General features: G+C 47.0%; 1 protein-coding gene across 5 annotated transcripts; it reads left to right on the top strand.

Moving 5' to 3' along the window:
• Positions 1 to 1,631: 1,631 nt before the first annotated feature.
• Positions 1,632 to 24,292, top strand: LOC105416395 (uncharacterized). 5 transcript variants are annotated; one of them, XM_029834856.1, is made up of 15 exons: positions 1,632 to 1,784; positions 15,655 to 15,755; positions 16,561 to 16,687; positions 16,781 to 16,830; positions 17,632 to 17,737; positions 18,000 to 18,158; positions 18,236 to 18,353; positions 18,430 to 18,491; positions 18,925 to 19,050; positions 19,123 to 19,211; positions 19,295 to 19,432; positions 19,519 to 19,706; positions 20,034 to 20,163; positions 23,238 to 23,431; positions 24,039 to 24,292. In XM_029834856.1, the coding sequence occupies exons 2-15, from the start codon at positions 15,732 to 15,734 to the stop codon at positions 24,244 to 24,246; spliced, it is 1,719 nt and encodes a 572-aa protein (XP_029690716.1). In that variant the 5' UTR covers positions 1,632 to 1,784; positions 15,655 to 15,731; the 3' UTR covers positions 24,247 to 24,292. The 5 variants fall into 5 exon arrangements, with proteins under 5 accessions (XP_029690716.1, XP_029690715.1, XP_029690718.1 ...); XM_029834855.1 differs by lacking the exon at positions 1,632 to 1,784 and adding an exon at positions 12,752 to 13,521; XM_029834858.1 differs by lacking the exon at positions 1,632 to 1,784 and having other exon boundaries at positions 15,713 to 15,763.
• Positions 24,293 to 24,319: the final 27 nt, after the last annotated feature.

Raw genomic sequence — 24,319 nt, 5'->3', positions numbered from 1 at the left:
AACAAAGTGTCAACACACGCCCAAAGATGAGGTCATTTTACAGTAATGAACACTTGGCGCTGCTGCATTAAAGGTGTCTTTTGACTATAAAATGCAGCGGTTTCATTTACAGGATTTTGTACTTAGAGTGAAGCTATAAATGATTGACTTTTTAAGTGTTCACATTCTAATAATATAACAACTCATTTTCCCAGCGCTGATTTTTTCCTCCGTTTCCATTTTCTGATTTCTCAGTGATGACGAAATGGTGCAGATTCTTGTGAATCACACGGGTAACTACGCTGAGCGCATCGCTTCCCTTTTGGGGCTTCCTGCGCTTCCTGCAGCTGCTGAGTAAACCTCAGATGTCAGCATCCTCTCATCTTCTAGTGTGCACTTCCCCATATACCATATTCATAAAGCAGCAGCATTCAGGCCTGATAGGAACCGGGAAGAAAGAAGTGTGGGCTGAAAATTCCAGCACTCAAAAACCACAGAAATCTAAAACAAGCACATGAATGTTGCATATTACACATTCACTGTGTAAGAAACTCTTCCAGTAGTACTGGCACATTATTTCCATCCACAACGGCTTCATGTATGTTTGCATGATGTCTAGGAAACATGCAGCAGCACCCTGGTGCAGTGAAAACTCATAAAGGCTCCACTTCCTTAAAAAAAACCAGCAAAATTAAGCCAAGAATCAGCAGGAAGAAATGACCTCCATTAGCCTTGACGAGTGACATGATAGTCTATTCAAGCTGCATTTTTACACATGATTGAGGCTCAATTGGATATAATGAAACGATCTTTCCGAATATTGCACTTGAGTGACTGTGTGACCACCAGCACAATAGCTGCTATTATAGTTTTGGTGCCTCGGCCCATTTTTCATTGTGCTGGGTGCGCCGTGCTATTACAACAGAACTCGCAGTGAACCCGCGGCTTCGGTTTCTTTCTGTTACGGAGGTGACTGCTCTGTCCGGGGGGAGCAATTCGCTCAGTGTTAATTGACCACCGCGATCACTCAGCAGATTTATAGAAGGTCTGAGAGGTCACAGGAGACTTCCAGGGCAGGCCGTCCAGGGAGCGTCGCCAGCGCCAGGGAGGATGATGGGGATTTCTGGCCTTTGGAGCCACGCTGCAGGTTTGTAAACGTTACCCCCGTGCAATGACCTCACAGGAAATGGCGATTATGTAGAAAAATGATATTTCAATTGGCAATAAAGGAAAACATGACAGTCTCCGCTGATTTACTTTAATGACAGTCTGATGATTTCAGACAAATAATGACAAAATCTCAGCCATTACGGTAAAATGCGGGCATGACCCAGATGTCTGTGCAGAAAAGTAGGGCTGATGACACAGACGGGGCGTGGGCACCAGGGTCCATCTGGCTGGCTTTCTTAATCAGCTTTAGACAACAGGCCGTAGTCCCAAACAGTGCAGTGATACGGAGAGCGCGAGTGGAAAAACAACATCCCACCATCAGACTTATCGCTAATGTGCAAATCTGATGCTGTAGAAAGATAAATGCTGGTTGTGCCAGAGGGTGAAGATGGCTGCGAGGCTCACTCATCCTCCCCTGCGGGGTATGTCAGCACAGTCAAGCATCGGTCTGAACAAATGTTCACCTTCCCCCGCATCTGGACGCTCTTAATACGACTTAATCCCTCGCTGTCAGTCAGCCGGCTGGTCCTCGTGCCAGCTCATTGTTTACGGCGTGTTTCATCAAGTGATCATTTCTTCAGTGTAACCGTCCGGAGTCCAGGAATGATGATGATCCCAGCCCTTTTTCTATCAAGGTAAGAGAGTGTTGTTTTTGCTTTGAGGCAGTTCTGAGGACGGTAATAGGTGCAGTGACACAAGGAGCCGGGCCGGGCCGCCTGCTTGACGCGCTGCTGAGAGAATGATGAAGAATGAATCGATTCAACATGAAGCAGGCGACTTAAGAGAAGCGAGGCTGCTTTGATGTGCCTGCCCTGGTTTGATTTATTCCTCTGTTTTGCTGCACAGGGGCCTCCGTGCTGCATGGAGCGTAAATGCCACGCTTGTTTTACATAGAAAACGCGGCACTAATGGGGTTGTGTTACTACACAAAGTCAACTGGAGCTGCGAAGCGGCTCCCAGCAAACCCTTCTGATCCATTAACCACCAGGCACGGTTTTGCCAGGGCGGCCGAGCCAGCTGGCAGGAGCTGCTGTCAGGCTTGTATCATAAGCAAGCCTCAGCCAGCGATAGCTTTCCTGCGGTCTGCAGAATTCCCCCCATTCTCTCAAGCTGATTACATCCATGTTGTTTTCTCATTAGCCGAGGCTCCTCGCGGTCCTCTCTTGTGGAAATGGTTTGTGGAACCAAGGTAAATGCAGTGTGTACAATATATTAAAGTTGATGTCTGCAGACAGCTCGGGAAGAGAGACAAGACTGCTGAGTGGTTTCAGTTTGGGTGGAGACAGCAGCTTTTACTGTATGACTGCAGACAAATATGCGTGGCCCCACCCTGGGCCAGTGATCAACTCCTCTGTCATCGGTGTCTTTATCACGCAGACAGAGATTGATACCCGGGGATCAGATTTCTCGGGATTCCTCTCGCAAAAGAGAGAAAGTCCCATTTTTCAAACGTTTGGAAAGCTGGAGGATCTCTGAAAGGCTATTTGACTGTTTTATTGTGTTATTCATGAAAGCTGGCGGCGCAGTGCCATATCCACACACAAAGAAGCTCCTGCTTTTCCAAGTTTCCCCTTCGACAGTTGTTGGAGCTCAGCTTTTTCTGTAAAATGCACAATGAAAGTTTTATAGATTGTTTTTTGGGTAAACATGCTGTTGTGAGCCTGTTAAATATTGGAATCATAGCGAGCCTTTCTTCTGCATCTCAGAGCTTTTTGCGGATGAGTAATGTCTCGTGTTTAATGGCTGCATAAAGCAGAGGAAAAAACGATAATTGAGCCCAAATAAAAAAGAATCCGTGCAAAGAATTGGAAGTGAAGGTCTTCATACAGAGAGTCCTGACAGTGATCCAGTCAGACCCTCCATGGGTGGGATTCAGATCAAAACTAGACCTACTGCTGACTCCTTCTTGCTGTTTTTAGGTCTTTTTGCCCCAGAGGAGTGACTCCACCTTCTCTACACGGGCATGTTCACACCTCGGGAACTATGAGAGGTTTCCCTCATCTCGCCATTAGGCAGACGAACGTGGACTTTCATTGTATGAACAGCAACAATAAAGACCAGCAGTGACATCACGTTTGTTGGCTGGCTGAGGGCCAGTTTTGCAGAGGTTCTGAAAACCCAGTTTTATATTCACTCATCGTCATGGTGACAAATGGATCGACACAAAGTCCCGGCGATTAGAAACAAATGTGCTCCAGCGGCCGGGCACCAGAGCCGTCGCCTCTCTCCTCACTCAGCCTGTGGATTCAGCTGTCAAGCTTCTGAAAATGGCAACATGTAGCTATGGATTTCCTTAAAGCTTCTTAAATTTTTAACTGTCAACATTATATGATTACGATGCACTCTAATTATCTGTGATCTAGTCAGTCCCAGTCATTCCCATTTGGGGCATTTACATCAATCACATCATTAAGATGCACTCTCTGAACCTACAACAAACTCTATAAAAAATATCCTGCCAAGATAATTAGCAATAAAGATATATATCTCAGTTTCGTGTAGGTTAATAAATGCTTGGTGTTCCAAGCTTACAAAAAGCATAATGTAAAAACATATTTGTAATTCTTTATATTCATATTGATTTAATCATGCCCACACAAAGGAAAATAATTAAAGAAATATAACTAGAAATGCGTCACACAACAGATATTAAATCAACATATTAGTTATTTTAGCTATAACAGCTTTTTATCATCAATATTCTAAAGTTGACCAAATTTCCGTGTGGTGGGTAAAAGCTGATATGTGTAAAGAATTCCTGAACTTTGGTCCAGGTTCCGACCTGTGAGCCACCCTGACCTGCTACCGAGGGCTGGCGAGATAGCAACATCAGAAATGTTCCCGTTTCCTTCACAATCAGCCACTTTCTCTCGGACAGATAGAGCTGGAGTTATCAAATGGGTGGGTGGGGGGGGGGGGGGTAATGGAGGGAGGGAGCTGGAACAATACTTCAAAGCTTCTTGGCCTGCATTTGATCCATTGTTCTTGCAGGTCTGCTGAGACCACCAGCAACAAGGCATCGTTTTACTCGGGCTGACGGGAGTTTGTATAGCTGAGATGCTCCCAGATTAGGTTCAGGTCAGTCTGGGGGTTACAGGAGAGTGGGAACCGAGTTCACTTTTAATGACGGGTCATCGGGAAACGAATCAGAGCTGAATTATTCTCACAACGATAAAACAAAGTATCGCGTACAAGCCGTCCTGTGAGAGCGATAGTTGTTTTCTCCATCTGACTATAAATCTGATTATAAATCCTCCATAGAGGATTATTATAACAAAGCCCGTCATGATTCTCCGCCCTTCCAGAGTCGAGCAGGTGACATGGTTGAGGTCATTACCTGTGACCAGGACAAACTGCAGTAATTTGGGATTTGCAGGTCATCCGTAAAGTTTGCCTGAAAATGTTCTTTTCAGATAGAGATCCAAAGAACAGCTCAACAAAGATCAGTTTAAAGGGGCCACACAGTTAAAGTTGTGCGACATTTCTGGCCTGCGTTGCTGAGCCTCAGGTTGAACAGACGCCGCACCAACATATGGGGAAGCTTTGGAGCTCAGGCTTTTGGCAGAGTCGTGAATCCACAGGGCAGAGATGTTATCTGGACCCAGGGAGGATGTTTGGGGAGTGGGAGTGGGGGGGCCTTCAGTGTGCTAATGTAGCTAACAGCCAGGAAGGCAGAGTGTTGACTCTGCAGATTTAAACCAACTACTGACGGCCACGGGGCTCAATACTGACCCCACAGACTAATAAAGAAAATCACCTCAGGCACGAGCCGCGGGGGTCAGAGGTAACGGCATGGCTGGGAAAAACACAGGCCCCGGCTTTCCATCACGACGCTGCCTAATTGGAATGACAGTTGAAGACCGGTGGGGGTAACAGTGTTTATTTACGTCTTTGTTACAAAGTGAGCAAGCACAAAGATATGCCTGGCCCGGCCAGGGATGACATCGCTCCTGTATTCTGTCTGGCTCCGGGATCTCTGCACTAGTACAATAAGGACTTCCTGTCTGCCGTCAGATTCCCCCCACATTCCACCGAGGCCTGGGATGTGGCGAGAGGTCTGCTAGGGATGGGGTTTTGTTAAAGGGCGTAAATCCTGATCAGAGCGACAACACGGACCTGTTCCCTCGGGATGACCCCCGGGCTGATCTGCACTCCGTCAATCGGAACACATACTGTTGTGATTTTGGAGAGATTAGACGGCACGTTGCTGGGGATGAGACGGTGGTGAATCTAATAAAGGGAAACACAGCAGGGAGGATGAGAACGTTCTCCAACAGGACACAAACTCGCCGACCACAGACGCGTTTATCGCCATCTTTTATTTGTTTATCAGTGTTCATAAATATGGAGGAATCTGAAAAAAAAAAAGATGATTTCAAAAACTGTTTCAAGTCAAACAAGGCACATTTAAGGTTGAGGGGAAGGTTGATTCTACTTCTGTGTCTAATCAGGGTCACAGTTGCTGGGTAGGTCACCGGGTCAGGGCAAACCTAGAGTCTTCAGCCACCCTCACATGATCAGACTGTTGGAGGAAACTGGAACACCGGGACAGAACCCACCCAAGCTGGGCAGAATGTGCCACGGCCTCATGACCAGAGTTAGAGTAGAACCCAGACCCAGAATAAAGGTCAAGGCAACACAGCAACCTGCAGCAGCCTGAGCACTAAAGCAGCCTGCTGCTGGTTAGCGTGCCTGGATGTGCACCACTAATGTCCCCCTGAGGGGGACGTCGGCGGGAGGAAACACAGAATCTCAACGACACACAGAACAGACAGGATCCTTCGTCTGTGGCAGCAGAACAGAGGAACCTGATTTACAGCTTTGCAAACTAAAATTACAAAGAGACTTTCTGGATAAGTCATCAGATGCGAGTGAGGCAAAAAAAGCTGCGTTTCCAGCATCACACTGTTAGCGATGCCCCGTGCTCAGGCTTTATCAGCACTCGGTACACAGTAAGTCACACATCCGGAGAGCTGCTGCTGGAACGGTGTAATAAGCTTATGGAATTTTTCAACTCAATAAAGCACCAAAGAAGACTTTTTTTTTTTTACAAGTGTCTGTACAATTGTGTGACAAGCGAGTATGAATGAGCCAAAAGCCTCTTCGGGGCAGTAAATGACCCTTTACTGTGTGCTTGGGCCTTTATTCTGAGAATGTCTTGCATTACCCACCTGTTCCTAATAATGGTGATTCATTTGAACGGTGGGAGCCATCACAGGTGACGCATGTGCACACTGTCTTTGTTCCCATTCTACTGCACTGCCTTTCTAGAGGGCTGAGCGATGTCATACACGTTATTGTGCACTACAAAGTCAGCCCGTCATGCCATAATCCATTTAGGAAAGAAGAAATAATGGGCAAAGAAACGCACCCCTGTAATAATGTATACAGCCTTTACCGTTGTGGTCCATCTTTAACAGGCATTCCATCAGCCTGAGTTATGCAAACACACGTGCACACGTTAGAAATGCACAACACGAACCTGGTTCAGCTCATTACACTGGTGATGTGTGCAGTGTGGCTCAGCTAACCAGGACCTGGGTCAGGGCTGTGCCTCTAAACGCTGGATGGCACCGCAGCAGCACGGAGGCATTTGATTCGGTTTGAGCCTGTTGTTTTAGTCTGCGTGTCCGTTTACCTCTGGCGGCTGGCATTTGTACTAATGGATTAGACTAAAGATAAACCTGAGGCTTATGTTTGTGTTTTGAACATTGAACCCCCAGTTTCCATTTAAGTTCCAGTTTCCATTACTTTCCTACAGAGGCGGCATCCAAAATGTGGCTGAACAAAGAGAAACATGCAGCGACCAAAATGCAGAATAAGTGCTCATTTCATTTTCTGATAAAAAGCCGATGTGGTAAACAACCAAGGGGGATGTTAGCAGCATTTCCTTCAAGGTGTCATTCTAAAGTTGGATTTATGTACCACTACGTTTCCTCTGACAGGAAGTCATGACGGTGATCTGGTCTACTTCCTGTCTAACGCGCTGCCCCCTTCTGGAAAGTCACTGTTTGGCCTCCACATACAGGGACAAAATATTAGAGACAAAGAGAGCTTTATTATCATTATGTTAAAGGCAAACAGTCAGTTTACAAATGGTATCTATTTTGAAGCCTTATATGTCAGAAATTTCAGTTTATGTTTAAGACCTGTCATCCCACTCAAAAAGGAAAGGAATTCTTCTCTTGTTTAAGCAGACTTTAACCCAAAATTTAGCAAGTGCTGGTTCTCTTGCCAGTGCCTTGATTTATTGAATGTGCCATTTTAGAGACATTTGTTTATTTCCCTTCATTTCAAAATGATCCTTTCTCCTCCCTTTCGGGCGACATGGTCATGCTTTTCTTCTTTGTCCTCATACTTGAAGAACACAAATAAAGTCCAAATGTCTCATGTCAGAGACATTCAGTTGCCCTTTAAAGTGCCAGGCCCAAGTTTACCCTCTGTGAGATCATGATTCATAAGCAGCCGGGATCATTTCCTCGGAGTGACCTACTTACTGACACGGGCGAACGTAGGTGGAACGAGTTATTGCTAAACGTCACAGGAGAAGATGAAGAACCCAACGCCTTTTCTGTCCACAAAAACATCAGTGTTGATCAGATAAAGAGGCACAGGGAGATAATAGAGTCAGAGGGAATTTACTGAAACACTCGTTGGACGTCTGTCCTGTCTCTAATGCCACTGCCCTGTTGGCAAACTTCCCCTTTTCTATGAAAACCTCATGAAGCCACGGTGAATTTGTCCTGGAGAAAAGGCGTCCGCGGAGCCGCTGACGGCCGTGAGGCCTGTGGCCATTGTTGCCATCTGCTCACTATTTCCTCCTTCAAAGAAGATAATTGAATTTGAAATCACTTTTCTCTCTTGGTTTAAGAGTGAGGGTCGTGTCTGCCCCCCCCCCCACCTCCACACACACACACACGCTCCTTACAACATCTGCCCCATCCCTCCCGATCAATATGGACCATCTAGTCACCCGCCAGACTTAATTAGAATCCAATCACTGCCTTCAAAGGACGCCGTACCTCGTCATGGGGGAGGGGTCTGGATGATTCCAGTGGTGTGCTTTGCATGGAATTTGCACAATAGATGTTAAGAAACCTTTGAGCTGGTTTGGTGAATATAGGTCAGTGTTGGCAGCTGTGGGTAACGTGTTCCAGGCCCGGCCTGTGTCGACCGCGCCGCTCGGCGTATTAACACCCTTTGTGCCATCCTATCGGCACTAATCTGGCTTTTCACCAAGTGCTGAATTTAATTTGCGGTGATTTCTATGAGGCATCGTTAGGAGACCTCAAAGGGGCTGCAACACGGACAAGTTGCAAATAGCGTGCCTTTGTCTTTAGTTTCCCCTTTTTCTAAACACACATGACAGCAGCTTTGAAATTCCTGCTTGATGAGGCTCAGATGCTCCCGCCTGCAGACATCACAGTGACCGGACTTAAAAAAAGAAAGTTAGGACAAAAACGAAACCCAGAGTGGTAAAAAGTACCGTGGATCCCAAAACTACCGATGCGGGATCTCAGGTTGCACTTCATGTGTCATTATATTCCCTGCTGGCCCTTTAACTGGAGCTGAAATGGACTTTGTTTTCTTCTTCACAGGTTTTTTTTCTTATTATTCCCACAGTTGAAGACACCTCAGCACGCACAACAGCAGCGATAGCCACGCCAGTGTCTGCAATGATGAAACGTGTTCCCATGGGAAAAATGTAGACGCAACTGTTTGGCTGAGCTTTCCGGTGGTTCAGAATGTCTTTACTTGTGTGCACTGGAGGACAAGCTGGCCTCAGAAAGCACTGCTGCAGCCTGCTGTTGTGAAGCAGGTTTGAGTCTCGCTCAAGCCTTTTTCTCTTTTCCTCGTTTATCTTTTTTGGACGAATCCTTTCCCTCTCTGTTTATCTCCCCCGCCCTCTCACCCAGCCCGCTTTGTAAACTGTGCCCGACTATAAAACAAGAGTTGGGGGATCGATGTTGAAGACTTGTCTGACACGTGCACGAGTGCAGGCCAGGGTTTCAGACGCAAGCTACACTCTCACTCTGTAAAAGAAGACGGACCCATAAAACAAAGGAAGAGAGCTGGAAGATTCCGAGATGGAAAGGAAAAGAGAACAAAAGAAAGGAGGAGGGGGCAGCTCGGTGTAAGAGTTCCTCCTGTCCAATTAAACTTCGCTCAACGTCACAGATGCATCCAGATTCCAGGGAGCCGATCAGCCAGTCAAAGACCACTGATTTTGTGGAGCATTAATGCCACACTGGGCGTGGGAACACGACAGATTCTCATAAAAAAGGAGCCTGTAAATGATTTCCTTCCCTGCTTCAAAGTCCCGAATGACATGAAAAAAGGTTTGTGTTTATGTGTGGTCTTCTGCTGCTGTCTCGAGCGTATGTGAGCGCCATCAGTGTTTGGATCTGCAGCTGTCCGCTCACATGCAACAGATCTGGCGCACAAATTACCAAAGGATGCCATCTTTCAGTCCTGCACAGAAATAAAACTGGGGGTCACTTCAAGCAGGGAGGGTCCTGTAGCATAGTGCTGTTCTTAAGGCGACATTTTGATCAAAGTCATTTCTAGGACCCCCCCAGGGCTCCCACATCCCTCAGTGAAAACCCCCAAACCGCGTCCGCCCCGCTGCTGCTAATCACTGGTGGTCTCCTGACTGCCAACGGTAATTGATTAGGGAGCAGAGGGCTGGTGGGTGAGGAGGGGGGAGCTGAGATGGGGAGAAAGTTCAGCCCAGAAGTTCTCAAGGTCACTGCCCTCTCCGGGCCCCCCCCCTAAAATGCCTTTTCTCATGCTATTAAGTATCAGACGCAGGGGAAGCTGCACATATTTTGGCACGCTCGGACCAGCCTCCAGAGCGGCCGGTGGTGGTGAACACAAACAGGAAGATCGCACTAAACAAAACAGCCTCGTGTGTGTAAGTGACACTTTGTGGTAAAGTTTGTTATGTTGGACTGGAAACTCAACATCCTCGGTTTGATATGTTTGTTTTTGTAGACCCCCAAACACACACTCTCTCACACACACTCTCTCACACACACGGACACACACACAGGCACACACATGCCACTACATTGGTACGCGTCTCTGAGGGCATAAAGAGAGGTGGATGGAGGCTTCCACGGCTGACCTGAGGCCAGACCGACCACGTGTGCCAACGTGGCCCCTCGGATTCAGGCTCAGCTCATTTGCTGTTGCGATCGTAAAAGGAAAAAAATGCGTTTTGACATGTATGAACTGAAAAAACCTTGAGACAGACGGTTTTAAGTTGCAGTTGAAATACTCTCTATCCAACTTTGGTCACTTACCCGGCAATATTTAATTTCTACTGAATTACCTTTTATTTTATATTCAACATTTTTGAAAAAAAGGCTTTAACCACTTTTAAATGTGCTAGAAGAAAAGAAAATTCCCCTTTGTTGCGCTGGTGAAAGTTGAAATTCATTGGCTCTGAGAGGAGTCTCATGTTGCATCTGGCCTGTTTAAAGTGCAATTTCTGGGTTGTTATAGAAACTCGCCTTTTCTGCAGGGGGAGGGCGGGAAAAGGTTCTATTTCTAGCGCCTGTGAGTTCCCCGTATGGCCAATCAGGGTCATGTTCACCGCAGATGTCATTGAGGCCTCAACCATATGGGCCTGGAGTCTTGATGCAGATGGAAACATGACAGGAAATGTTTGACATGTCTGAGCAAGAGGTGAGGGTATTTTAGAGAGGAGCCCACTGAGAGCAGAGGTCCCACTGTTGATGTTGGCCTCGCAGCCGTGAAGCACGATGTGAGTCCTCACCGATGGCGGCGCAGGGCGCCCGTGTAGCATCATGATTGCCTGGCTAAAGGCGAGCAGGCTGCGTAGAATGGAAATAACTGGAATAGTTTGACATTTGCATCGTCACTCAGACCAAAAGGTTCGGCCCCAGGCTGCAGCAGCTGGGAGACATTCATCTCTGTCTCTTCTCCCACTTTGCTGTCTGTCAACATTTATCACAAGAAAAGTCACCTTTAAAAAAGTTTTTTTGTTTTTTTTTGCTTTACTGCCTAATAACGGGAATTCGTTCATCGTGCACAGGAAAACGGATTATGGCTAAACTTGATATTCCATGAAAACCAAGATGAAAACATCAGCCGAACTATCAGGCTGTGAGTAAAAAGCTTGTGTGGTTTAAACTGATCCAAACTTGACAATACCAAATAAAGTCTTTCAAAATGGTGGTGGGCTGTGCTTGATGTCACTGTGGCGTTGGGCTTCATCTACTGCCCCCAGCTGTTGATGTCACAGTACTGACCACCATCATGCCACAGACCCTTGCTCTCACATTCCCCCTGTTCTAACTGTACTTTTCTCTTTAAATCTCAACTCTTAAAATGGTTTGCAGCTGTGATTCAGGCTCTTTTTTGTGTGTCCTCACTTCTCCACCCTGGCTCTCAGCTCCACTTTTGCACATCAGAATTAAAATTGCTTCTCATCTGCTGCTAATTTTGAGGCCTCGCTGTTCCTTTTAGGGGAGATTTTCTCCCTGTACAAACCACCCTGTGGGTTCTTGACTGACATGGACATATAAGCAGTTCTCACCCCACTGCGTAGCGCCTCACTGTATCTGTCTTAATCAAAGCGCTGCAATTTTCTGCCTATAGCATGAACCTCCCTGGAGATTCACTGCATGGAAATCCCGTGGAAGTAGAGATAAATAGACTTAACCAGTTACACTTCTATCTCCTGCCAGTGCACAGAAATCACATTACTGCCAAAGAGTTTTGAAACCCAAGTTATTGTGTCTGAGGTCAGGTTTTATTTGGGGAAATAGCCAGCGTTGTTATAATCTAAATGAAGGCAACCTTTGCGGCAGATTTAAACATCAACATGAGGGTTTTTCCTCGACTCCTATATGACGCCTCTTAATGGCTGTGCATAAATCACTCACACACAGGAATGTCTTAGTTTCTGAGGGTAAAATTAGAAGAACCCCAAAAAGTAAAAGTTAAACAAACGCAGGTGAGGTGCAGGTGAGGCGTATGCTGGTGGGGGGAGGCAGTCGCTGCCTTCCTTCCACTGTAAATGCATGAGCGTGAGAGCTAACGATCAATATCAACTTCACAGACAAGCCCTCGATGTGGGTGGTGTGTCAAATGGTTTTTAGCCGCAGTTGGATGAGCTATAATGCATTGGGCAGGACTGGGCCTGTGCACGGAGGAAATGTCACCTGATCCTATAGGGGTTGAGAGAACTAAGCATCCGCCAGCCCATATTCTCACCTGAAATGTTTGTAAGACCACCTACAGATGACCCCGAGGGAACTGAAGACCCAAAACAATCACATGTGCGATCGTGCTGGCTAATTCTCCCGTTTCGACAGCATATTTTTTTAGTAACAACCTTAGAGGTGATTTATGTAAATGTTTGTAGAAACCGTGGTTGCCACGGTTGTGGTTACAATGAGGCCGTTTAGCATATCAAAGGACTACTTTCATGTTAAGTGCTCACCTGACGTGGCGAGCGGGGTTTGGTCCAGGTTTTTCCGCCCCCTCCTCAGCGAATCTACGAATTAGTCAGAAATAGCTGATTTTTAGCAACATAGCTGATGTAGCTTTGAGCCACTGCCGTGATGGTGCGAGCAAAGAAGCAGCTGCCTCTCAGGCATTTGCGGAGAAAGAGCATCCAACGGTGTTTACGCAGGTTCTGCTGCTCCTGTTTGCCAAGTGACGGGATGGATTCCTTACAGGAGAATGACGGTCAGCGAGGTAATGGATCTGGAGAGGCTATACAGATTAGCGTAGAGGATCTGGGGACAGTTAACTGCAGCTTCAGCCTGCTGGAGGAAGACCACGTGACCCTGTGGAGCAGCGGAGCTCGCTCTGCCACCTCCATGACTGTCAGCCCAAGACCTCTGAGGAAGAAACAACTGCAGCCTCTGCCTTCCCTTACAGTCCTACCCCATGCTAACGTGGACATCACCACTGCTGCAGGTGAGACTGATGAAGAAGAGCGAGAGGAGATGAGTATTGACAACCCAGAAGCTCCTGGAAGTCTCCTGGAACAACCTGTCATTAATCTGATCCCACCCACTCCTGCTGCTGTAGCTGACAGAGCTCGGTTCTTTGATGGGAATTTGGAGGGAAGCGTGGACCCTGAGCCGGAGCGTTCCAAGAGTCCCGGTGGAATGACCCACAATGTGGCTGTACGAGTGTCAAAGGAGGAAAGCAAAGAGGCTGAGCCTCAGGCCAGCGTTGATGCCGTGGCCGAGTCGGGCGAGAGGCCAAAAGTTCCGTTTGATGGAGAAAGGGACACTCTGACAAACAAAGAGGAAGATAAGGATGAAGCAGAGTCTGGCCTCTTACGTAGCGCCTGCCATGTGGTTTCTCTCCATCAACACCCGCTGAAAAGTGAGCCTCCTTTGCTGTTTTCACCAAAGCAAAACCGATCTTTTGAGAACTTTAATTTTAGCTACAGGCGACAGTGAGATAAGCTGTTGCAAAGTACGAGTTATCTAAAAAAAAAAAAGGCTCGATGCTAAACATTTGGTTTAGTAGAGACTGTGGGGCAGATGTGAATCGCTTACAGCCAGAATCCACTTCAGCCTTTAACCATGCTGACATCAACTCTTAAAAATTCAGTGGCATCAAAGTTAGATTCAAAGTTTTCATGCAAATTATTTAAACTGTCAGACGACCAGCAGACAGATTGAGTTTCAAAGTCCTGTCTCTGTCTCAGTTTCCATTAAAATGGTCTCGTTTTCGTGGCCCTTTTTTTTTATTTCAGCAGAATTGGTTAAAAATCAACCTTTTCCCTCTAATAGGCAGCATCAACACTGGCAACAAACTCCGAATGCAACTTGGATGAGTTTTCCGGTTTAAGTCAGACTGCGGAGTGCTTGTTTCCATTCAGACCAGATGATGGCTCCTGCTGCTGACCTCACGCGTTACCTGTCTGTTTTGATCTCAGCTCCCAAATGGGATGAAATTGCAGTCATGACGTGACGGGGCTACAGTATCTCGAACGCCTCCTTTGGGAGCTGCAGAAGTTCTCCTTTGTTGGGATCCCTTTTTGGCCATTGTACGTGTTCCCAGTATTCCCAGTGCACGTCGGAGCAGGGGGTTCCCAGGTTTTGGGTTCCCATGACTCAGCATGCTCTCCTTCACTCATCTCTCAAAGACTCCATTTGTTTTCTGCCAAAGGTGGACAATAATACTGTAAACGATAAGCATCACATTTGCCTGTTCACAACATAATTATGCTGAAAAGTTCTGAGTCAGCTTTTGGCATAACTAATCCCCCCCCCCCCCCCCTTCCCCGCATGGGTGCGTCTCACACTTGTAAAAACCGTTCCAGCTTGCAAACACGCAAAGTGCCTGTATGTTCTCAGGAACCACCAGTGCTCGTGCTTTGACTTGTCTGAAGCGCATTAGCCTGGGAGCGAAGTCCGTCTCTGCTTTATTGGCAATTTCAGCCTCCGGGGCAGCATCAGCATCGTGTTGGGCCAAAAACACTTTCATGTCCTGCTTTGTTTGGATTGGTCTTTTCCTGGCTGGGTGAACGCACAACATGGCTGTGGTAGGGTGGATTTCCTGCTCCCCTTCATTAGCATTCCCAGACAGCTCTCTATCTTGCGTCTTTTCTCTGATGTGTTCGTAAAAGAAGTCGTACAGCGAGACAGGAAGTGATCTCCCTCACATGTGTCTGAGGTCAGGCTGAGACGAGTGCGACCATCATGTTTTCTTAAATCACTTAGCAGGAAACCAGACTTTCTAATCATCTTCACCGTGCTTCAACCAGGTGAGAGCGTGCCAGCTAAGTGTCACCCCACCCCCACCGCCAGCCTTTGTACTATACTGCAGAACTCAGACAAGATTCCACTGCTGACACACTTAAACCAATTACATCGTCTTATCTGATTCTGACTCCATAAAGACTCAGCCCATCTTTTCAGAAGCAGGCCCCTGAAATGAAAAACATATGTTCTAAAGTTGAGGCAGCACTTCGCTGCAGGGTTAACAATTCCAAATGATATTCTTGCGTGTTTGTCTTGATGCTTCAAAACTTTGGAAGCGCAAAAAAAAAGAGGAAATGGTTGTTTTCACGTCCGTTTCTATCACAGCGGTGTTCCGGTGCCTTGAGAACCTCTCCTCTGAGGCACGGTTCTCAGCCTCATTCATCTTGCTTGTTATCATAAAAAAGATATTTGCTTGATGACCAAGTGGACTTTTGGAAAATGTAAGAATTTAGACTCTCTGTGGGAAAAAATGTAGCGTTTCAGGGAACTATGTGATAGACCAGAGGGGACATTAGTGTGTCTAATGGGTTGCCAAGTAACCCCATCGCGCTGCGTCCAGAATCAGCATTAGCTAATGTGCTTCAAATAGACACGGTGACCTGTACAAGCCCGAAAAGGCCAAAATCCCAAAGCACCGAGTGATGAGAACAAGACTTTAATTAGTTTGGCCATCAGACAGAGACCAAATAAAACACAAGCCACCAAATTTTTCATTTATTACCTCACTGTTTGTATTTCTACACAGACCGGCCGAGTGACGGAGATGTGAGGGTCGCCGACGTGCCGAGAGCTGATCTTTGTCTGTTCCCACGCACCGCCGACATGGATCCATCTCATCACCAGCAGGTTAAATGGTTTGTTCATTGAATGATTCAATGAACAATTCTTTTTCACCCTAAAAAGCCTTCCCATGATCTCCGTGCATCACATGCTCTATCCCTGGACAACAAGGCCTGCAATGTGTTAAAGGGATTCACCGAGATTCGCCACACATTCCTGAAATAAAGGTGCTTTATTCGATTTAAACTGTGCAGCTCCTGAAGCCAATCATGCAGACCGACTGTAAATCGCTCAGACCGGGCTGGAAATCCAACAGTTTCTGACGATGGTCCCAGTTTTGACCTCGTTAACCTGTCACTCGGTCTTTGTTTTAACGTTACATCAGAAGACTCGGCGCCCAAATAGCCAATAAAAATCATGGTTGAGGATTCTGGAGCCCCCCAAAACCTGCTGCTCCTCTAGGCGAGGGTGACAATGATGAGCAGAGATGTTCAGAATTCAGAATTTTGCGTGCACTCATTCCTTCCATTTGAACTCATATGTCAGAATTCCAGCTCCCACTCATACAGTCATCATAAGGTCTTCACACGACCGTGTCATCTGTTGTCATGGCTGGTGTTGGCTAACAAGGCCAATGACGGCAACAGCTGAACAACGGCTTCTCTGGAACTGCCAATCCTCCGCTCTGTCATCTGTCATCACTGTAATCCAGGCAAATTTAACGAGGCACCACACCAACATTTGACCTCCATGGTAACCAGAAACGAATAAGTAAAATTTGCTCTTCAGGTGATTTGTTTGGTAAATGTGTCAGTTGATGCCTAAAATAGTTCAGTAACTGGAGGAGTCGAACTGAACCTTTGCCTTCCAGAGGCTGATATCTCGCTCACTCAGTGAAGGAGAGGTGTTGACCAGCAGCACAGCTTCTCTTCCTTTAAACTGGAGTCCCGACCGTCGAGAAGAAAGGGATACACAGCAGCAGCGTCGCTCCACCCTTGGTGAGTCATTTCTGCAGCTCTCTTAGGCGGAATTCAAATAACTGTCATTTTAAAAAATAGTCAATCATCTCGTCTTTGTTGCCTTCTGTGCAGCTTCATATGTGCCTCCGTCAGAGGATCAGAATGGAAGCCTCTCCGAGAAGGTAGAGTGAACCCTCACAGTGGCCTTCAGGGTCGCCCCATCACAGCCCAGAGCCGCTGCAATTACAGAATATGCTCTGGTTAAATTCCCCTTGCTCTGCCAAAGCAACGACTCTGCAAATAAACTCAGGATTTTAGTCTTTGTGTCCAGGATTTGCCAAGCAAGATTGCTCATATCCTCAGTCCACGTGTTTGCTGAAACACTAAATGGAGAGAGTGCTTCTCCTGCTTTGATTGTTCCCTCTATTCATTTAGCAATATTTACTTTACAATATTTACTTCTCTCGCATGCCTCAATTACAAGCAGATTTTTTTTTTTTAATGTAATAATCAGGCTTTGGTATAACCGGAACTGACACTTTGGCATCATGACCTCTGACCTCTTTTTGGAGTAGCATGCATTGCGTTTCGCTCCGTCAACAGGCTCAAATTAGAGGGGATGTTCAAACCAAGCCTCACCCTTGTGTAAGCTCAAGATCACCTGTGATGATCTTAATAGAAGACAAAGCTCTTTCCACATCACTGTTGTGGTTTTGTCCTGCTGCCACAGTTGACAGAAATCTGCCACATTTGCATACAACCCCTCCCAATGTGGACATTTATTTACAGTTAAACACGCGCTTGTCGTAACATGAATAACTGACAGCAGCAAAGCCGGATGAATCCCTCCAATAATTAGGTTTTTGATGGATTGCAGGGGGATACAGGACATAGAGCACGGTTACATAATGATGAGGAGGATTGTGCTTCAGCTGGGCAGGTTGTGGTTGAACAGCAGGTATGTAACCGCTCCTTCTCCTCAGGACATGGGTCGGCAGCGGGCCAAATCTCTGGGGAAGCTGAACACAGATGAAGTCTGCCGGTGGTTTACGGGAATCGGGCTGCAGAAATGTCTCCCTTTCATCAGAGGTACAGAACGCCACCCTCCTCCTGATGACTCTTTTCCCAGACCGGATGTTGCACCATGAGTGATTCATACTGACATCAGCAGCAACTATCTGTCAGCTAATTTGTTCTTCTTCACTTGAGTGAGGCGCAGGTGGACACGACTGAGTCACGATTAAAATGTGCAAACTTGCAGACTAAAATTCTTTTCTTCATTTGATTCCCCACCCATGTACCTTCTTACACATGCCTGATTACTAGTTCTCTTGTGGTGATTTGCCTCCAGAGGCCAAACTCTGTGGAGCTGACATCGCCTCAGCCAGCCTGGACCTTCTTCACACCCTCCGCATCAGCACGGTGGAGGACAGGGAGCAACTGCTGTCGGCCATTTACACCGAGCTGCACCCTCCCACCCAGCTCACCCAGAGGCTCGACGCTCTGCTCGGTACGGTTTCACCTACCTGAACACACACGGACGGCCAGGAAGGCGTTGAACGTGACGTCTTGCCGATGTTTCCGCAGAATCCCCGAATCCCTGCGATCTTCAGACTTTCGCAGCGGCTCTGGCGTCGATGAATAAGTCGAAATCGTCTCCTCACGTGAGCTGCTTGAACATGCGTCAGCGTTCTCTCAAACTCAGGTGCACATTTTCACAAGTGTCCGAGCTCTATTATGATTTACAGGGTCTGTCGTGTTTAAAAAGACGCTTCTTTCAGGAACAAAAGCCCAAACTACACGATACCCAGGAGTTCTCATCTAATAGAGATCACTATTAATGGTGAGTGAGGTCGAAGGTCAGTGTAGATGGCTTTGCAGGGGTGGGCATCGAGGGCCGTATCCAAGCCAGACCTTCTGTCCTACAGGTAAACACCTTCACCTGGGGCTCCATTTCCCTGGGTGAAAGCATTTCCTGCCTGGTAGGATGAAAATCCCAGCTTGAATTCAACCCTCGAGGAATGGATTTGACCCCCTCTGATGGGCAAGTCCAATCCATGAAGGCTGGAATCCAGCCAGGTTTTGCATCCTACCAGGGAGAAACCGCTTCCACCAAGGTAAATGGAGCCCCAGGTGAAGGTGTTTAGCTGTAGGACAGAAGGTCTGGCTTGGATCCGGCCCTCGAGGACTGGATTTGCCCACCCCTGGCTTAGTGGGTCAATAACTGTAATTAGCCAATGAACTTGATGCTTCATGTGAACGTGTTTGTGTGACAGTGGCGGAGCAGATCGTTCATCTCAGAACGCCAAAGGAAACCACGGTGGGAAAAGTGATGGATTCTTGCATCAGGATGTTGGGAGTGACAGAAGACAGGAGCCTCTTCATGATGACGGAAACCCAAGGTGCCACTCGGCTCTGAGCCAAACACAAAAATCCACCTGTAATCTACATTTTCCACGTACGTGTGCTTGCAGGAGCTTCAGAGAAACTGCCGTCGGATCAGCTGATCGGCAGCCTGCTGAAATCAGACAACAAACAACTGGAGCTGCACTTGTGCAAAATCGTGAGATCATTTGCATTTGTGTTGAATCTGTCTGGAGTCACATGACATAACGGGCCAAACATGGTGCCTTTTTCTTTGTGTAGGAGAAGCCAACAAACATGGTTTCCCACACTGACCCAGAGGCAAAGTGTTCTGGACAGACCAGCATCAAAACAGCTAAAGAGGAGAGGATCCGGGAGCTGAACCAGCAGGTGGACGCGCTGCAGAACGCCATCCGTCAGGTCAGGATCTCTAGAGATCACTCGGGGCCAGTTCATCACCTTACCTGACAATATACACAAATTTCATTTTTGGTTTTAACCCAAAGATCCAGCAGCTCCATCACGACTTGGTGGCATTCTGTTCTGAGCTGAAGAGCGCAGACGGTGACGTGAGCGCAGACGGACTCGACTCCGCTGAGCTGAGGCAGAAACTGGAGCTGGTGAAGGGCCGCCTGAGCGATAAGAAGCAGAAGGTGCACACGCTGAGAGATCACGTCAACGTTGCTCACGAGAAGTAAGAGAACCCACTGGTATGAATTAAGGAGCTGGATTAACAATGAGGAACTTCCCAGACAGGAAATCCGATTTTTTTCTCAACATTATATTTCATTTGATTGCACTTGTAAATGTTGAATGCTGGTGTTTAAGGATGTTCAGCAGGAGCTGAGCTGCAGAAAAAATCCAACAAAATAACGGCTCCCCGGGGGCACAGCAGCAAAAACCCAACAGCACAGCTTCCCCGAGGAAACATATATCTCTGCTGGGCTCATTCAAGTCACAGAGAAGTTCACATAAAAGTTGAATGTTTCATAAATCTTACACGGACTCCGAATTCCTTCAGGCAGCTGGATGTCCATCTGCTGGAGAAGATGAAGCTGAACTGTCAGGTGTTTAAGGAGGAGATCTGTGTGGTGCATCTCAACCGGCAGGTGGCTCACCTCCAGAACGCTCTGCACGCAGCTGATGTGAAGGTATTACTCTCAAGTTCACAGGACCGACGCCAGTTAGTTCTTCACATGTCTGCAGGATGCAAGCAGAGGGTTGATGTGAAACACAGCCGCGCTGGGATGTGGGAAAGCTGCTCCGACTGAGTCAGACAGTGTTTTGACTTCTAAAAATAAATAACAGCAAACAGAGATTGGAACCAAAATAACACTGGTTATTAAGAGAAGCATGTGTGGTATGAAATAATAAATTCAAGTTTGGACAAAGAAGAAGGCCTTTTTGGCTGCAACTCATGGGCCCTCTACACGTCTTCCGTACGATTTATAGGCAGAAATGTAACACGTGACCGTTCAAAGCAACAAATCATTGACCAAACGATGCAGCTAAAACTGCACATTTACTGCGTTTAGAGCTTTTTATCTCAGAACTGGCAGCTGAGGGTGTGTTTCCTATGTGGGTGTGTTAATATTCACCTTTGCGTGCACCTGGGAAGCTCTCAGAGCGCTGCAGCGACCTGCAGGTGTGTAATGAATGCTCTTGTAAATACACACACCGGCCCTCGGGGATGAGAATTGGCCCCGGCCACTTTAAGGTGACCAGTGTTAAAAGGAGCCCTGAAAAACTCACTTGGAGACAGCACTTATTAGAAGGACGGGCTCCAACAGTCGTTCTTTCCCTCCTCCTCACACCAAAGAACAGTTTTACTACCTCTGTTGGTTTTAGCCAGACGTATCGTCCTATTTGCAATGACGCACTAAAAAAAAAAAGAACTGCATTTATTAGTAAAGTAAGATACCAGCAAAGGCTCTTCTGGGCCCCAGAACCTTGTTCAACATCCCAGTCAAGTCAGAACAATGATAAACCTGACCCTGATATGTAATTAGAAGAGTTAGTGAACATTTTTCCCACCATTAACGGCCACATGACACAGAGGAATAAACACAATAATGCTCATTAGTCATCTGACTGAACTGACTGAAGGAAAAGTTCCAACACGCCTCCTAAGACGACAGCTTTGGGCCTGACACTATTATGGCCATCATCTTTGATCCTCTGTTTCCTCGTGGCCAGCAGCACAAAGGCCCCTTCAGTCTCCTCTGTTTCATTAAGCTGTGGAGTTAGTCCCATCGTGGGAGTGGATACCAGCCTGTTGGGATGAACACGCACTTTATCCACGAAAATGATGTTTTGTGCTGACATCCGAGAGCCTGTGACCATGCCAACAATGGAATGCGTGTGACAAAAGCCACTGGGAGAGCACAACGCAGAAATGGGCCAGCATGTGTAAAACTATCTCCCTCTATTCCCGGAGGAGCCCACTTCTTTTTCTTTCTTTTTTTTTTTTTTAATGCGAGTCTTTTATCCCGTTGGAGAAGCCCTAACGAGGTGCCATGAAAGGACACACGCGGCTTCTGCTTTGAAAGATGCCCTGTGTCACATTGCTGCCCCGGGGCCGCGCTTTTTTAGGTGCTGAGTTTGTGGGAAAAGTAGCAGCGCTAATGTTTATCATATGACCCAATCAGAGTTAACACACAGGTCAGAGTCGAGGAGCAGCCTGGGAAACTGATGGGAGCGCTGCTCTAATAAGGAGCAGACCGCCCCGCGTTTGGTCTCGTAGGTTTCAGACGGCAAGGAAATATTTCATCATCGGCAGCCTAATCTCCGGGATCCTTTGGAGCTCAATAAAGCATCCGAGAAGGAAGGCGAAGGGGGAAAAACGGAGAGAGAGAGGGGGGGGGGGAATGAAAGGAGGGACAACAAATGGTGGAAATGATTTTAAATAAGCTACAAAAAGAGACACTCAAAGGAGGGGAAATTAGAATGATTACACCAGCGCCCAGAAAACTCTTAGATATTTGCTCAGTTTAAATCGACGTGTGGGGGGAGGGAGGGGGGGGGGGGGGAATTACAGAATCACAGCAGGGACACGGAGCGTCATGTTTTCAGGGAAGAACACTGTTACTCAGTGTGAACAGTTTTTTAAGGCCATTTTTTTCTTTTATTCCAAAGTCACAGATCAAGAAACACTATCCCACCTCCTTTCCCCTCCACAAAGAAATTTCCTGAATTATAATTCCAGCAGTTTTCCCAGTGGAATGATTCTCTCATGTTTAAATTAGCCCCCCATTAATTGTGTGTTGCGTGTGAGTTCTTCTCCTTCTTGCACGGACAGTAGTGGATTTCACCAGCTCTTGTGGATAAACAACAAGAATATGAAGAGAAAATTCCTCAGACTCTTGGTGAGTTTCCAGACTACGAGGAAAAGGAGGGAATTCGAGGGTGTTTTTCGAGGGGGGTTCTGCAGTGTTTCCGTGAAAATATCCTGTCTGGCCCTCTTGTCTGAGGAGACACAAGTCTTAGCTCTGACCCCTGACCCGTGCAAGGCGGCATGTATCGCTGCGAGGTGTTCACATGCCATCGGGGGAAGGGAGGGGGAGCATGCCAATAGGCCAGATTAGCATTGGAATTCTGTGGTGAGACTTGGATATTTTTGGTTTTGTTGTGTTTTTTCCTCCCTCTGAGCTGCAAATTGTGTTTCTTTGGATTCATCTTTGCAGCTCAGTGGTGTCCTCGTTTTAAAGTGGTCTTCTTATCATTTGGGGACTTTAGCATATTATTATCCCTCAATGCAGTAAAGCTGCCATTTTGAAACAACTACAAGTTTTGTGTTTTCAAGGTCAAACAGCAACAAGAAAGATACATTCATTACCCATTTCTTTACCCATTTGGGGTTGGAGTTAAATTAAATCTGATGCCAATGTTATTTTTCCATTAAACATAAGCAGAGGATGCTTAACTTAGCTTAGCATTATGAGCAGAGACAGGAAATTTGGAAGGCTGGCCTGCCCAAAGAGAAAAACGAAGGGATTGTGCCATTACACTGTGGTTGGCAGCTCAGACTGTCTCTGGACCTGGACCATTTAACCACGATCATCATTAAACCGGCACTTTTCATTCATTTCCCTTTGGTATTTGTACTGACTCTACAACTTAGATAAAACATGCTTGGGGCACATTTGAGTAGTTGCTACACTAAAATAAGCTCATAATAATCCCAACTACAGACGCCGTTCTTCTTCTCTGTTGGTTTTACCCTCAGGAGAAAGTTCAGAGGAAGAATTCCACCATCGGAAGTCTGACCCAGCTGGTGTCCCTGGAGTCTCCAGCCATGCTGCTGGCTGCCCACGAGAGCCACGGCCCCGGTGGCCATTATGGGTTCACGTGTGGCTGCGCAGAAGGCCGCGGACTAGTGGTGGTGGAGGCGGCGAACTCTCACCTTTGTGTGGGTGACAGGTAACAAACCCCCCCCCCCCCCCCCCCCCAACACACACACACATACCCACACACGCGCACAATAAACCCAATTCAACCCAAGCAGTTAAACTGTGGTTAATGGTAACTATGTGGTTCCGGTTAACTAGGGGCCACCTCACCATCACACACATTCATGTTCTGCGTCTGCTGGGGAAAATCGCATTTTTGCCCCAGAGGAAAGAAAATGTCGGAGCATTCTTGGATGCTAAAGATTAAAACTGATCAGATTAAAGAGCTAAATCCAATTAAGCAATTACTGCATTATAACAACTTCTGTCTCACACACACCAAACCTTCACACACACGCCCAGATGGTCCGACATGACATGACATCACTGCCCTCAAAAAGCTGAGGAGACTCCGAGCGTCTCCGCCAGCATCCTGACTGAAAACAGGGAATCGACCTGCACATGTTCCTCCGTGCTTCTTTAGCAGGTCCTGCCCGTGCCTGCAGAGAAATTCCTGCCAAATGACCCTTTTCTCCCTTTTGATGACGATTTCTCTGTCTTGAGCATTAAAATGTATTTTTCCTACAACCACCTTTTCCCTGCTGTGTTTTTGCACGCCTTGGCGTGCGCGACTGTAGGCTGGTGGAGGTGAACGGCGTCCCGGTGGTCGGCGCCACTCTCAAAGAACTGGAGGACATTCTTCTCCAGGGAGCCAGTGCCCAGCTTGTTGTCCTTCGCCAGCCACCGCCATCGCTCCTGTCCCAGCAGCAGCCTCTGCTCCTGGGCTCAGACGGAGAAGCGGTCTCCATAGAAACCACGCCGCCGCAGAAGGCGATAGCCATCTGATTACACTGTTTATGTGAAGTGATTAAACTTTAATAAGTGAGGATAATTGCTGCAATAGATGCCTGTTTTTTTT

This window comes from Takifugu rubripes, chromosome 4, assembly GCF_901000725.2.
Source record: "Takifugu rubripes chromosome 4, fTakRub1.2, whole genome shotgun sequence".
NCBI classification, from domain to species: Eukaryota; Metazoa; Chordata; class Actinopteri; order Tetraodontiformes; family Tetraodontidae; genus Takifugu; species Takifugu rubripes.
This window is presented reverse-complemented; position numbering and strand designations above follow the sequence as displayed.

What these genes read in the sequence shown, in the direction of transcription:
- LOC105416395 (XM_029834855.1), top strand. Translation starts at nt 12,846, where the DNA reads ATGGATTCCTTACAGGAGAATGACGGTCAGCGAGGTAATGGATCTGGA. An exon ending in GAGGCTCGACGCTCTGCTCG is followed by an intron (nt 18,159 to 18,235) that starts GTACGGTTTCAC and finishes ATGTTTCCGCAG; the next exon opens with AATCCCCGAATCCCTGCGAT. An exon ending in CATGATGACGGAAACCCAAG is followed by an intron (nt 19,051 to 19,122) that starts GTGCCACTCGGC and finishes GTGTGCTTGCAG; the next exon opens with GAGCTTCAGAGAAACTGCCG.